Source organism: Erpetoichthys calabaricus, chromosome 9 (genome assembly GCF_900747795.2).
Source record: "Erpetoichthys calabaricus chromosome 9, fErpCal1.3, whole genome shotgun sequence".
Taxonomy (NCBI): Eukaryota; Metazoa; Chordata; class Cladistia; order Polypteriformes; family Polypteridae; genus Erpetoichthys; species Erpetoichthys calabaricus.
In genome coordinates this window covers 71,041,490-71,057,788 of record NC_041402.2, presented here as the reverse complement: position 1 = coordinate 71,057,788, position 16,299 = coordinate 71,041,490, and the positions used below count along the sequence as shown (strand labels likewise).

The 16,299-nt window shown below is 39.8% G+C and overlaps 1 protein-coding gene across 1 annotated transcript in view; it reads left to right on the top strand.

The window, feature by feature from the left end:
- The window catches only part of LOC114657804 (cyclic nucleotide-gated cation channel beta-1-like), a 123,980-nt gene that overhangs the window by 44,006 nt on the left and 63,675 nt on the right, over positions 1–16,299 (top strand). Inside the window, exons 2-3 of the mRNA XM_028809709.2 lie at positions 11,847–12,143; positions 12,822–12,990. Of these exons, the coding sequence (XP_028665542.1) occupies positions 11,921–12,143; positions 12,822–12,990 (392 nt within the window). The 5' untranslated portion in view covers positions 11,847–11,920. The remainder of the gene's footprint in view (positions 1–11,846; positions 12,144–12,821; positions 12,991–16,299) is intronic.

Sequence of the window (16,299 nt, the reverse complement as noted above, 5' to 3'; positions counted from 1 at the left end):
TCTCAGGGAGGGGAAGTGAGAGAGTGTACCTTTCTGTACATCTCTGGCAAACACTGTCATCATGCGCTCAAACATCAAAACATTTAAAGTCAGAGAATAGATGCTCTGATATTTTTATGAACGATTCTTTCATGTATTCTCCGTCTGTGAACGGCTTACCCCTCCTTACGATCTCTTGAGCTGCCACAAAACTAGCAGCTGTAGTTGATTGTGGAGAAGTGATCCACTTTTTGAAAGTATGTTTGCTCTGTTCAGCTTTCCGTTGCAGTTCCGAAATTGCTCTCTTTCGCTCATCTTCACTTGGGTATTTTTCAGTGAATGCTGAGTGCTTGTTTCGAAAATGTCTTTCAACGTTACATTTTTTGTTGTTCGATAATTTATCGCCACATATTAAGCACAGCGGTAAGCCAGCGTCGTTGGCGCTGAAGGCAAATGCTTCTGTCCACGCAGAATTAAACTCTCTGTTCTCTTCTGGGATTTTTCATTTTTGGGATTTATTCATGGTTAGTGCAGGGGTCGCACACTCCAGAAGCCACCTGCAGGTAAAGGCGGGGGCTATAGACGTAGATGTGACGCATATTTTAGTTGACAAATTATAAATAAAAATTAGATGTTAAAGTGTATAACAGTAGTAGTAGTAAATAAACATTATATATATTACATATATTATATACAAATTAAATTAAGAAATTGCCGTTATTCATTTTCATGTTTTTTTTTTTTTTTTGTCAAGGCCAAAAGGAGCCACTACAAGGAGGCTGAAGAGCCGCATGAGGCTCCAGAGCCGCGGGTTGCCGACACCTGACCTACACCCCAATGTCCTGACACCTGCCAGTATCTAAAGAGTAAGCATTTAGGAGGCTTCCTGGACCTGAACTGCTTTCTTGTTGTCACCATTGCCAGACTGAGAAAACTTAGTGGATCCATCATTTATCAAACCCACTTTATCCAGTTGAGGGCCATAGGTAACAATGCCAATCCTGGGCAGGAGCCAACCTTGCATAGAGTGCCAATCCGTCACAGGGCACAGTCTCACACACACTAACACTTCTTCATAGCTTAACTCACATGTCTTTGGGATGTGAAAAGAAAACTGGAGTGTGCAAAGAAAAAACTCACACAGAGACACAGTAAGAACATACAGACTCATACAGACCATGGCCAGACCTTGGACTGTAGCCCAGTCCCAAAGAACCTGCGAGGTGGCATTCACACACACACATCTGCATTGACTGTATGTTTAAGTCTATAAGATAGATACCCATGTCATTAGGACACATGAAGTTAAGAAAAAGAAAAAAAAAGATAAGGATTTATATCAGATTTTATGTTTGTGATATGAGTTGCGGGCGGCACGGTGGCGCAGTGGGTGGTTCGCTTCCCGGGTCCTCCCAGTGTGGAGTTTGCATGTTCTCCCCGTGTCTGCATGGGTTTCCTCCCACAGTCCAAAGACATGCAGGTTAGGTGGATTGGCGATTCTAATTTGGCCCTAGTGTGTGCTTGGTGTGTTTGTGTGTGTCCTGCGGTGGGTTGGCACCCTGCCCAGGATTGGTTCCCTGCCTTGTGCCCTGTGTTGGCTGGGATTGGCTCCAGCAGACCCCCGTGACCCTGTGTTTGGATTCAGCGGTTTGGAAAATGGATGGATGGATATGAGTCACATTTTTGCCTCCTTGCTTGGCTTTTCAGTTCATACTAAAAGTGACTCTTCAAAACTGACCGCTGTTGTCCATTTTCTTACTAGCTATGTGAGGAGAAAGATGAAGCAGTGAGAAAGAAAGTAATGTGTTTAATAAAGGGATTTTGGTTTCTGCATAGAAGGTGTCTATGGTCAAAAGGCACATCTTTTAAAAAGAGACATTAATTTTTACAACTGATTCTGGGGTTAAAGAACCAAAGAGCTGTGTCTGATACCTCACTCTGAAATCTATCTATCTATCTATCTATCTATCTATCTATCTATCTATCTATCTATCTATCTATCTATCTATCTATCTATCTATCTATCTATCTATCTATCTATCTATCTATCTATCTATCTATCAGGTTTAACTAGGAACAGCTCTGCAAATGAACTTCTACAATTATTAGATATAAGACCTGTACAACAAGTCCTTTTACTTTCATTTTGTCTTATTTAAAATCTCTAATATTCAAGAATCTACAGTATACTCCATAGTACCAGACTAAATTCAACAATGATTCCCTTAAATGGCTTCCACTGTTCATAATCTCCATCACTTTCCCCAGTGACATTGCTGCTCCTGTAGGCTTCCTCAAGTACCTAGCAACCGCTTGCGTATCCTAGCAACTACTGGTCCTTTGCCTGGTGACACAGCACCCGGGATGTGACAGCTGCATGTGCCTCTTGAACAGGACTTGCAAAATCAGTTTACATTTCTGATGGCTTGGCTAATGGTTTGTCCAGTAAGAGAAAAGTACTTCTGAAATAAAGAGTGGAAAACATGCAACATAAATCATCAAGTAAGTGGAGCATTGTTCATTTAGACTAGCAGTATTAATAAGTAGTGCATAGGACATGCAACAATGTCTTTTAGTGTAAAAAGGGATTTATTGACCATTTACATGGGTGGTAGTGATAGATATACTGTGGTGGGCTGGCGCCCTGCCCGGGGTTTGTTCCCTGCCTTGCGCCCTGTGTTGGCAGGGATTGGCTCCAGCAGACCCCCGTGACCCTGTAGTTAGGATATAGCGGGTTGGATAACGGATGGATGATAGATATATAGACATATAGGAAAGGTGCTATATGAAGATAAATTTATAGATGAATAGAATTATGATGTCAGTTTCAGGATGACATCCTCAGAACTGCTTTTAGTGACAGTTTATTGTATTTTATTGTTATTAATAAAAATTTGTGGTGTATTGCATGAATCAACATGTTGCTTTAACATTTTGTGAAAGTGTGACTGTGTTATTTTGCACAATGTCCTTGTGGGGCATCTTCCATTGAATCATTTGTAAATATATGGGTTATTCTTAATTTGCATATTTTAAGCAGTCTCCCCCCCTCCATTTATTTCCTATTTGAGAAAATTACCTTGAATTTAAAAAAGCTATTAATTGTGTATTTAAGCTTCTTTTTACCAGATGTTCATTACAGGGCTCTTTTCATTTATTAAAGAAAATCACTTTGTAGAGACTCGTTTAAAAAGTGTTCTGATGACACCCTTGAATGGGCACCAGTGGGAGTATTCTGTCTTTTTATTGTCATGAATCACATTTCAGTGCTTTTTATACACAAGCACAGTAGATCATCTTTCAAGAAGTAAAAAATCCTTTGAGACAATAATTGATTTGATTTATGTAATGATAACCATTTTGCAATATGAATTTCGTATTAATATTGAATATGTTAATACTGTATGTAAAGACATTACATGAAGTATCTCCCATTGGTCATCTTTCTCATACTTGTAACTCAGTGAGTTTATGTCTTTCCTGTGCTAGTCCAGGATGTTACACTTGTTTGCAAATATTTGTACAGACGGAGCACTGGCTGGTTAAAGTTAAAACACGTTGTCAGGCCCACTTGGTGAGCTGAAAACAGGAACTGAACTTGTAATCTTGTGGTCTGAAGTTCAAAGCCTTAGCCTTTATCTACATTTCATGTGTTTTTAGAAATGGTAATTTTGATCAAAACAAAATGGAAACTTCTTTAACTATAACTAGCTCTGGTAGGCAGTGTGATATGGCATACTGAACAGCACAGAGGATGGTTTTAGTTGGGAGACTGAATCTTTTTGTCAAAACCATGGAACAGGCATGCAGTTAAACAATCTTATATAACAAATGTTGGCTTATTTTTTATTAGTTCAGACATTTGATTAATTCATTGTTACTTCACTTTCTATGTACTTTTCCGGGTCTCGTTTGCAATGGCAACATCCTGAGTTAGACAGGCCAGGTCACTTTGTCCTCCTGCTCTTCCTCAGGAACTGATAGATGCCCCCCAGCCAATCCCTTCAGATTGTCCCACGTCTGCTCTCCCTGTGGGCCTTGCCTGGTACACTCTTGCTGGCAGAGCCCAAGGGAGTTTTAACTGTAAACATTGAATTTTAAGCGTTAGACTTCATTAAGACTCCTCAAGTGCACATCCTGATGCTACATGTGATGTCAAAGGTTGCCTAACATCTTATTTCATGGCCAGCAGTACCATGGCCATTCAGTACCAACCAGCCAAGTCCCAGTCTGGTAAGCCTCAAGGCTGCAAATTGCCACCTCTAATCCTCTAAGTGACCCTCATCTACGCCAGCCTGTGCATCAAGTGTATCTATAAAAGAGGACTATGCTTCTGTACTCAAAAGGAATGTTCATGGTAGAGAGGCAATATACAAAATGAATTTTATTTTGTATATCAATGATTTGTAAAAAGTAGTCTCTGCTTTTCCAATTTCTTGTCTAATATCACCATTAGAACATCCAATCACAGGCTCAACATGTGCTGCTAGTGGAATTGGTCCAAAATGTGGAATGTCTTGTATGTACGTGTAGGTGTGGTTGGCTTTACTTCCCTGGGCAATGCCTTTAGCCACCTCTTTGTGTCACTTAAAAATAAGAAAGATTCTGGTCCGGGTTATCAAATGTAAATGTACTAAAATAATTCCTCATTGTTTTACAAGCTTCGTCCTAGACATTGGGAGCAGCGGGTTCCAACATCACAGGTGGCTGGCTGCATAGTACTTTGGTCAGATAGTTTTATTAGATGAGGAGTCTAATCTTTGAGCCAGAGGTCTTAGGAAAGGGGAAACAAGAGTTTGCATAGGGGAACTGCTTCTTCAAATAAATCCATTCATTGTCATCTTTTTTTGACTTCATTAAAGAAGCGAAGTGCCATCTGATGAATCATGTTGCGTCATAGTAATAGCTCCACAACTAGGATCTCCCAGATAGTGATTTTGATCTGATGTAATGTATGGTTGACCCTGAGGATTTTTTTAACCACTTGCACTGCGTAGCTTGGTTTCCCTGACCACAGCTTGGCTGGAAGCAGAGGATGTGTTGACAGAACATGGGAAAAAAGCAAGAAAATGAGTCCTTCCTCAGAATCGCCACACTTATGGATGGAAAAAGACCAGGGGCCTCATGTATAAACGGTGCGTACGCACAGAAATGTTGCGTACTCCTGTTTCCATGCTCAAATCGCGATGTATAAAACCTAAACTTGGCGTAAAGCCACGCACATTTCCACGGTAACTCATACCATGGTGTACGCAATTTCTCCGCTCAGTTTTGCAGACTGGCAGCACCCAGCGTCAAAGCAGTGCTACTGTTCCTGCGTGGTCACCCTTTCTTTCTTAGCTCCACATTCCTGACGCGGCTTTATAAGTACACTGAAACTAACTGCATATTGTTTATTAGTGTAATGCATCTGATTGTAATTAACCTGCTGCAATATAATGGTCCAGGGAATAGCCATAGTATTCCAAATACCATAACTCCTTTAGCATTGTAACTCTCACTGCATCTTCTTCTTCTTTCAGCTGCTCCCGTTAAGGGTTGCCACAGCAGATCATCTTTTTCCATATTACTCTCACTGCACCACTCGGAGTATTTATATCACTGTATCTGAGTGGGGAATCACAGCAGCAGCTGATCGGAAAGAGAAATATCGGTATACAGCATGAAACAGACGCTGCCTGAGCCACGGCAAAACGCTTTAGAGACTTCCCAGTACGGACTTCGCAGTTTAGAAAAAGTTTCATCCCAAGAACTATAAGCGCACTCAATCAGTCCATCAAGTGCTCCTTGTAGAACTGTTTATTTATAAGTACAATTAAATCACTGTAAACTTGCACTACAGTTATAATATTGCACAACCTGCGCCACTTTATAAAGCGTGTATTTACATATGATGACGGTATTCATTTTTAAGATGAAATGCAGCAAAATATGTTGATTATATTATACAGATAAAAATTTAACTTCATTTAAATAATCTGTATTGTTAATAATTAAACGTGAGGACACGGTGCCGCAGCGCTAGCTAGTTCAGGGATTGTTCCTGCATTGCGTTGTATTCTTGCACTGACGCAATACTGGAATGATAGACGGATGGAATAATTAAACATGTACTACGAAGATATTTCAATGTTCCTTAAAAGTTTTGAAGAATCGGCATTCTAAGCTTACAGATGGCTTCACGTCTATTACATAGCTTATTGTGTGGCGATTGGGTATTTGGAGAAAGAAAAGTAAGGACAGGAATTGGAGGTTAGTACGTTTGAAAGAGACAGTACTGCTGTGATAAATTATTTCATTGAAGGTCGCACATGGCGCAGCAAGCCTCTTGCGTGAGATATGAACAAGCACTGCACCACCGTGTTCCTATGTTTAATAACATGCTTTCATTCCTATAATCATGAAAAAGATATCACATTGTGGGATATGGCTGGCCTGTCACCCTGGCCAACACCCCCAGGCCGCCAGATGGAGCTGTCCCTGCTGCATGGAAGTGCCCTGAATACCAGCAGGGAATCATGGACGATGGAGTTTTCCTTTACAGCCCTGCTGGATATCACAGGGGCCAACAGATGATGCTGCAGGGAGGCCCAGAGAGGAGTTTGTGCCCTATAACCCGGAAGTTCGTCGTAGGCAAGTTCTGGGTTGAAGAAAAGGACTTTTTATCTGACCCGGAAGTGATAAGAAATCACATGGACTGTAGGATGGGAAACACTTCCGGGTCAGGGAATATAAAAGGACTATGGGAAATCCCAGACATCGAGCTGAGCTGGGAGGTAGGGTGGCAAAGTGTCTGGGCGAGGAGGATTGTTTATTGATTATTGTGATTTACTATTGAGTATTGTGGAGAGGAGGGTGCTTTGTGCACTTATTTATAATAATAAATATTATATTTGGACTTTTACCTGGTGTCTGACGTCTAGTCTGAGGGTTCAAGGGGTCACGGAGACCTCAAACTATCACAACATATACATCTCAGTATTTTAATTATTCAGAGAGCTGTAATATCACGAATGTAATGGATTATGCGTCCTGTTGGAGAAAGAGAAAGCCCATTTAAGAAGCAGGTAGTGATTCACACACAGAGCACAAAGAAGATCAAATACAGAACAAAGCATTTAACGTCCTACTTTAGTTACAATGGGATTTGAGAAACTAGTAAATTAAACGATTTTAAGATGAAGTTTATGATGTTCTACTTTAATGGCAAAATAAACTACGTGATTAAAGTGGAAATTTTGAGATTAAAGTTGACATTTCGTGCTTTTTTCTCACTGTGTGCCTATTTTTTTGTCTGTACCCTAATAAGCTTTCATACAACACTCAGACGGTGGGCTACGACTTGCCTTTTCACGGCGACTTTGATATGTGATTTCTTTTTTATTTCGGGCACTGTGCGACTTTGTGAACTTGAGCTTTCGAGTTTCTCCGACACTCTGTCACTCGATCAACTTCCTTTTGTTGATTATATCACTGTTTAAACCTACAAATAGTATGTTTTTCCTTTGCCTCCACTTGGTATTCGCTGAAATTCTTATATTTTCCCCCGTGCTTTTCCCATTGTCTTTTCTCAGAAGGCTATTTATATTGATTTGCATATTCAAAGAGGCGTAATTCTGGGAGGTGTTGGGGCGGGACAGAAGGCACGTGCACATGCGTTACTTTTCACGCTCATCGGGATTTATGTAGTGGAAGAACGTGAAAGTTTGCGTAAGTACAGATTCCTGCATCTGGATTTTTCTGTGCGTGCGCACATTCCCGCTTTTGTGCTTACGCCATGTTATAGTGTGAGTTCTACGCACGGCGTTATACATGAGGCCCCAGAAGTCCTTCTTTTGGGTAAATGGATTGGGTTTATGTTTACATGTACAACTTGTTTTTACAATCACTCCCACAGGTTGATAAATATAGCCACATATTATAAATTAAACATGACCTAGCTTGAGTAGCATTAGGAGGAACACCATTACTGGTACAGGTTTCATGCAGAGCTGCTTCTATACTGTACACTGGAGAGTCATAAGGAATACTGTTCATGGGAAACTTGAGGAAGCAACCTTGAAAGTCTTCATAATCTGTATTATGGTGTTTTTTCTGCCATCCTAGGACCTCATGCATAACGCCGTGCATAGAACTCAGACTATAAGATGGCGTAAGCACAAAAGCAGAAATGTTCGTACGCACAAAAAAATCCAGATGCATAAATCTGTGTGAACGCCAATTTTCACGTTCTTCCGCTACATAAATTCCGGTCAGCATGAAAAGTAACGTGCGTGCACGCGCCTTCTGTCCCGCCCTAACTCCTCCCAGAATTATGCCTCTTTGAATATGCAAATCGATATAAATAGCTCTTAAGCTCAGCCTTCTGTGAAAAGGCAATGGCAAAAGCACAAGGGAAAATAGAAGAATTTCAGTGAATACCAAGTGGAGGCAAGGAAAAACGTACTATTTGTTGGTTTAAACAGTGGTATAAACACAAAAGGAAGTTGATCAAGTGACATAGTGTGTCGGAGAAACTCGAAAGCTCAAGTTCACAAACTCGCACAGTGCCCGAAATAAAAAAGTTGTCACATATCAAAGTCGCTGTGAAAAGGCACATCGTAGCCCACCGTCTGAGTGTCATATGAAAGCTTATTAGGGTACAGAGGAAAAAAAAGGCACACAGTGGGGAAAAAAGCACGAAATATCAGCTTTAATCTCGAAATTTCCACTTTAATCATGTAGTTTATTTTGTCATTAAAGTAGAACATAATAAACTTCATCTTAAAATCGTTTAATTTACTAGTTTCTCAAATCCCATCGTAACTAAAGTAGCATGTTAAATGCTTTGTTTTGTATTTGATCTTCTATGTGCTCTAACAGGCTTTCTAGTCCTCCGACAGGACACAGAATCCTTTACATTCATAATATCACAGCTCTCTGAATAATTAAAATACTGAGATGTATACTTGATATCATTTTCATGATGATAGTAGTGAAAGCATGTTGTTAAACATGGGAACACTATGGCGCAGTGATTGTTCATGTCTCACGCAAGATGCTTGCTGTGCGACCTTCGATGAAATACTTTATTGTAGCAGTACTGTCTTTTTCAAATGTACTAACCCCCAATTCCTGTCCTTACTTTTCTTTCTACAAATACCCAATCGCCACACAATCAGCTCCGTAATAGACGTTCAGCCATCTTAGCTTAGAACGCCGATTCTTCAAAACTTTTAAGGAACATTGAAATATCTTCATAGTACGTGTTTAATTATTCCATCCATCTATCCTTCCAGTGTCATGTCAGCACCAGCAAGAATACAGCGCGAGGCAGGAACAATCTGTGAACGGAGCGCCCGCTCCTCGCTAGCGCTGCGGCACCGTGGCCTCACGTTTAATTATTAACAATATAGATTATTTAAATGAAGTTAAGGTTTTATCTGTATAATATAATAAACATATTTTGCTGCATTTCATCTTACAAATGATATCATCATCATATGTAAATAGGCACTTTATAAAGTGGCTCAGGCTGTGCAATATTATAACTGAATAGCAAGTTTACAGTGCAGTAATTTTACTTATAAGTACAAACAGCTCTACAAGGAGCACTTGATGGACTGAGTGCGTTTAGAGTTCTTGGGATGAAACTGTTTCTGAACCACGAGATCTGTACAGGAAAGGCTCTGAAGCGTTTGCCATACAGTATGAGAGCAGTTCAATAGACAGCATGGCTGAGGCAGCGTGCAATTAATGCTGTATACCGATAATTCTCTTTCTGATCAGCTGCTCTAGATTTGTGATTCCCCATTCAGATATAGTGATATAAATACTCCGAGTGGTGCAGTGAGAGTAATGTGCAAAAAGATGATCCACTGTGGCAACCCCTAATGGGAGCAGCTGAAAGAAGAAGAAGAAGATGCAGTGAGAGTACCAACGCTAAAGCAGCTATGGTATTTGGAATACTTTGGCTATTCCCTGGACTATTATATTGTTACAGGTTAATTACAATCAGATGCCTTAAACTAATAAACAATATGTGGTTAGTTTCAGTGTATATGATAAAGCCGTGTCAGGGATGTGGATCTAAAAAAGAAAGAGTAACGACACAGGAACAGTAGCACTGCTTTGACGCTGGGTGCCGCCAGTTTGCAAAACCAAGCGGAGAACTTGCGTATGCCAGGGTTGGAGCTACCGTGAAAATGTGTGTGGCTTTATGCCAAGTTTAGGTTTTATACATCGCGATTTGAGTGTGGAAATGTTAGTACTCAACATTTTTGTGCGTACGCACCGTTTATACATGTGGCCCCTGGTGATGTTATTCTATGTTTCACATTCAAAGACACTTTCTTGTTGCAGCACATCAGTGGTCATGCATCAACTATTGATGCATCAAACATTGGCTTGTGTAAAAGCCAAGCATTGCAGTAAGAATCTATCTGGACTTTTATGACCAGTGAGATTGTCTCCTCATGGAATCCATCCATTTTCCAACCCGCTGAATCTGAACACAGGGTCACGGGGGTCTGCTGGAGCCAATCCCAGACACCACAGGGCACAAGGCAGGAACCAATCCCGGGCAGGGTGCCAACCCACCGCAGGACACACACAGACACACCCACACACCAAGCACACACTAGGGCCAATTTAGAATCTCCAATCTACCTAACCTGCATATCTTTGGACTGTGGGAGGAAACCAGAGCGCCTGAAGGAAACCCACGCAGACACGGGGAGAACATGCAAACTCCACGCAGGGAGGACCCGGGAAGCGAACCCGGGTCTCCTAACTGGGAGGCAGCAGCGCTACCACTGCGCCACCGTGCTGCCCCTCCTCATGGAATGACTGAATTATTGGGAAATGTTTTTCAGGTAGCAGAGATTAATACACACTAACAAGAAATTTTAGCCTTGAATCAAGCAGGGGATAGCTGATCAGTCTAATGAGAATCCATTGTCAAGCGAGTTAAATCAGTGGGATGAAATTTTATTACAACCCAATTTTTGAATTGTTTTTGCAAGAATGTGTTATAATCTGTTTGAAATCTTGCTGATTCATTGTGATACTACATTTTTCTATTAAAGTAATTTTTCTTCTTATTCTTACATTTTCATTTAATTTTGGTGAAATTATGGCACTATTTTGTTGTGGATTTCTTGTCACGATTGCTGCCATTTTGGATGACTTTTGTGACAGGCACTACCATTGTGTTGTTGGCTTTGGCCTCTGTTGATAATCACGTATCTCAGTGGAATACGGTATGTCTGTGCTGAAAAGTATCTTACAGTTTATCAGTGCTGAAAATAATTTTATTGAAATGAGTTATTGTTGTATATGAAACTGTAGTATAATGTAGAAAATCTTTCTTTGTACTGCGCCACATAACATCCATTCATGCAATGTACAACCGCATATATGTCTGTGGTCCCACAATGTTATTACAGAGTTCAGGAATCCTGATCTGAGAACATTACATAGCAGAATTAACAGCTTCCCAAAGGCAACGACTATATTTCATGTCTCTCGTATACAAAGCGATTGCGCTGCCAGTATTGTACTGTACTTTCTTTTGTTATTTAAATATGAAATTTCCAGGTTTACAAATAAAAAGTTTACAGTATAACAGTGTATGTTTCAACTTGTAGGCAGCAGTACCCAATCTCGCGTATCATGTGTCTCTGGAGCGTTGTGGCATTATCTCTCTGTATTTAGTCAACACACTACGGTATTCCATATAGCTTTGCTAAGTACTGCATATAATGGTGTTCGCATAATGACCTATTTTGTCCTATTTATTTATTCATTGTATTGTTAAAACCTGTGCTATTCTATATTTCAGTGTTGTTTCTCAGTTGTTTTCTGATTCTAGCAATATTGTTTCTCAGCTGTGACAACATGAAACATTGCCTTATACTGCTCTCCAGACATCACTGCCAGAACAGCATGAGCTGCCTGCAAGATGTCTAAGCCAAAGCCAGACCTGGAGTTAAACCATCTAGTACGTGAATCCTCTTCACAGCCTTCCAGTCATAAGCTCTCTACAGCCAACAATACATCACTTCTCCCCAACGTCCCCAACCTCTGCCCGTCCAGTGGCAATCAGGTTCCACTTCAAAGCCAGATGTCAGGTGTGGTCAACCCCAGCTTTTCTAAGGAAGAGGGTCCCAACAACTGGCCTAGAGGTGAGCATTTAATGAAATACCTGTACTTGTCTTTATTTGTACATGTGTTCATACAAGTCTTTTCCATTTTATCATTAAAACATTTATTCAAGACAGAATCTACAAAACTGTAGACAATTTAGGAAGTCTATGCAAGGCTTCATACTATTGAGAGCTGATAGAGGTTTTTGTCTATGGGGTGGAAAATTTCTCACTCAGAAAATGAAATCCCTCACTTCTGGGAATAAATCTTAGCTTGTTTTTGAGCTCTCTACACTACATTTGCCCCTAAGCTTACACCATAGGCAATGAGTGAGGAGCAAAATCCACCCTGCACTGGAGATCTAGGGCTCTCATTGGAACCAAAAATTGAAACTCAGATATTTCATGTTGGCAGTATTTGTTCATCCAAATATATTTGAATAGAGGTTAAAATTTGTACTGAACTAATTTTAGTTGTCACCAACAATAAAAAAAAACATTTTTGATTTGACAGAAAACCAACCAAAAATGTGAATAGGCCATCCCTGCCATTGATGTATTAACATGCAACAGTATCTGGAAGCTGAATGGAAATATTTAAAATATACATTTTCTTTTAATTGGAAAATAGTTGGCTTTTTTGTTTAAGGTGTTTTGCTTAATTGATATCTTTAATAAAGATTTGATCTAAAAAAAAAATTGTACTCTGCTTTCTAGGGAATTCTAAAGTGGGCCCTCACCCTGCTGTTAATGTAGAAGATGTTGATTCTGATGTAGACAACAGTAGCACCAATAGATCTCAGCCAGTTCCACGTGCCCTCACACCAGCTTCATCTTACAAGAGCAAGACACTGACTGTGCCAGGGGTTCCTATCTCGATTCGAAGGTAAGGCCTCATAATGAGCCAAATTAAAGCTAAAATTGAGTTTGTACATCATATGGATCTGCTGTTTATAGCTCAGCTCCTATAACCTTAAGGAGTTACCATTCTCAGGAAATCCCACTTACGCTGTATAATATGGCAATGTTGATCTGGGGCCTTGTTTAAAATGCCATGTGTAGAATTCACACTAAAACATGGCATACAGACAAAACTAGAAATGTGTGTACACACAAAAAATTCAGATGCATAAAACTGTGCATAAGCAAAGTTCCATGCACTTCCCTTTTATAAATCCCAAATAACGTGAATTTTAATGCACATGCACTGCACTTACAGCCCCACCCTGACTCCTCCCAGAATTTTGCATATTTTAATATGCAAATCAATATAAATAGCCCCTTCCATTCAGTGTTTTGTTAAAAAATAATGGCAAAAGCACGTGGAAAAAAGAAGAATTTTACCAAATGTGAAGTGGAGGTCCTGCTCAGTGAAGTGGAGGCAAGGAAAACATATCTTTTTGGTGGCTTAAGTAGAGGTATAAGCAACAAAAGGAAATTGATGATGTGGCACTCAAAAGTTCAAATTCAGAAAGTCGCACACCGCCCGAAATAAAAAAAGAAGTGGTCAGCTGTCAAAATCAGCATGAAAAGGCAAGTGAGTGTCAAACGGAAGCTTATTAAGGCCACAGAAAATAAAAAAAAAAAAGATAGGGACGCAGTGAAGAAAAAAAAAGTCTATGTTGAGATTAAATTGGAAATGTCGACTTTATTCTTGAAATTTCTACTTTAATCTCATAGTTTATTTTGTCATTAAAGAAGAATGTTGTAAACTTCATCATAAAATCAATGTTTAATTTACTAGAGTTCCTCAAACCCCATTGTAACTAAAGTAGCACATTAAATGTTTTGTATTCTATGTGTTCCCTGACCCAGTCATTAATCGCTCCTTTCTTCTTAAACAGGCTTTCTCTTATGCCAATAGCAGTGCGCAGGCAGTGATCGCCACACAGAATACATTACATTCATTATATTACAACTCTCTGAACATTTTAGAATTCTAAGATGCATACTTGATATAATTTTCATGATGAAATGCATTAAAGCATATATTGAACATGTCAGGGCATGGTGGCGCAGTGGTAGTGATGAGATGGCACCCTGTCCAGGAATTGTTCCTGCCTCCTGCAAGATGTGTGCTGGGACACACGTGACCCTGGATGGAATAATTTATTGCAGCAGTACTGTGTCTGTCAAACGAACCAACCCCCCAATTCCTATCCTACTGTTTTCTTTCTCCACGTAACCAATCGCCACAAAATAAGCCTCTGTTATAAATGTAATATCAGCTGTAAGCTTAGAACGCAGAACCTTCAAAACATTTAAGGAACACTGGGAAATCTTCATTATATATATTTAATTATTCCATTCATCTATCCATCCAGGGTCACACCAGTCACAGCAAGCACAGACCACAAGGCAGGAACAATAGCTTGATGGGGTGCCAGCTTATCAATACTGCTGCGCCACTGTTCCCCTACGTGTTTAATTATTAACAATATACATTATTTAAATGAAGTTAACAATTTAACTGTAAAATGTAATATACATACTTGAATGCATTTCATCATACAAATAATAACAAGTATACATACTAGTATTATAATAGCACACAGCTCCAAAAAGATAGCTGTTGGAAATCTAAATCGACTTAGAAGCCAGTCATAATCATCTGTAAATACACACTCCCTTCTATTGAACTGAATTGAATTCCTTTATTGCCATTGTATGGTACAATACACAATATGAAAGCTGTAGTGGACGGCCGGGACGCCCCTTTGATACTGGGACCGGGGGAGCAGCCGTGGGATGCACACTACGTCCTCCGGAATGCGTGGTGGCAGCCCTCCTGGGTTAAAACGGGGCCACAATCATGGAACACCGGAGCTCAGTCCTGTTGGGCTCCATGGCCACTGCCAGGGGGAGCTGCACAGCTTCCTGAGCCCGTGTGGGCTGTGGGTTATTGTTATGAACACCTGGTAGAGGGTAAAAGAAATCTGAGTGAAGCAGGTATAATTTAAGCGCAAGATGGAAGTCAGTACCCAACGATCTATCCAAACTAAATCATCATCAAGCCATAAACTGGAATCAAACTAAAAAAAAAAAATGCAAAGTTTTTACACCACCTTGTTTTTTATCTTTAACGATAATAATCTTAGACGTTTGTTATCTAGTGTTTGGAAACTGAATGCTGTGCACCACCATTTTCAGTAAAGTCCATGTCATTACATAATAGGTTGTGTAGGCATCTAACCACAGGACCGGCAACAATACCTCCACTATAAACAATATGGCGGCAGCTATTAGAAATGTTAAAACAATAGTGGTGCTCATTGCAAAACATTAAAATTTTAAAGAGAAAAAAACATGTTGAGGAATTCCAGAAATAGGAGAACCACAATGGACAATGCTGGAATGCAGATTCACTAGGTTTCATGGACTGCTTAAGAGCATTCCTATGGTAATCTCTATGTATGATGTATACCGTACATTTCTTGTTTTTCACCAATTGATAATCTCTCTCTACTCATTAACACTAGAATTACCAGAGCCTACGAAAAAACTCAAAGATCCGTCCCACCTTAAATCGCTTCTCACCTCTCCGTCTCTGTCTTTTGTCCTATAAATGTGTGGATAAGCAGCAAACAGCAAGCAGCCTGCTATCACATCCCCCACTGCCGCACAGTTTTCTCAGCTCAAGTCTGTTTACCTGCGTGTCAGTTGCTTAGAGTTGTATAGAGTGAGAAGTCAAGCAAAATGACACCTTTTATAAATACTATATCGTTATTTGGAACACTTGCATTTCATGTGTGTTCTGTGTCTACAACAATCTATGTAAACACATCGTTAAAACAGAAATGTTTTTCATGTTTTAGTAATAATTGACAAAATGTAGACATGAAATGTATAATGTGTGAAGCCTGAATTCCAAATATCAAAGAAACACTTTCACAAAAGGTACAAATATAACAGAACAAGTGCGTTTTTATTCAAAAATATAACTACAGAAAAAGAACCCGTGTTAGGGTGCAACATTGACACGCATTTGCTACGACTGCTTCGGTGGCGCAATGGTATCAACTGTTGGCTGGTTATCAAAACTTCACGGGTTTGATCCCGGATGAGTGTGTTTTGAGAAGTGAGCTGCTCGTATTCTTACTATTTTCGAATAAAAACATACACTTGATACCAGTCTGTAACAGCCGATGTAATTTATGATTCTTGTAAAGGTTAGCTTTGTTTTTTTTTTATTCAG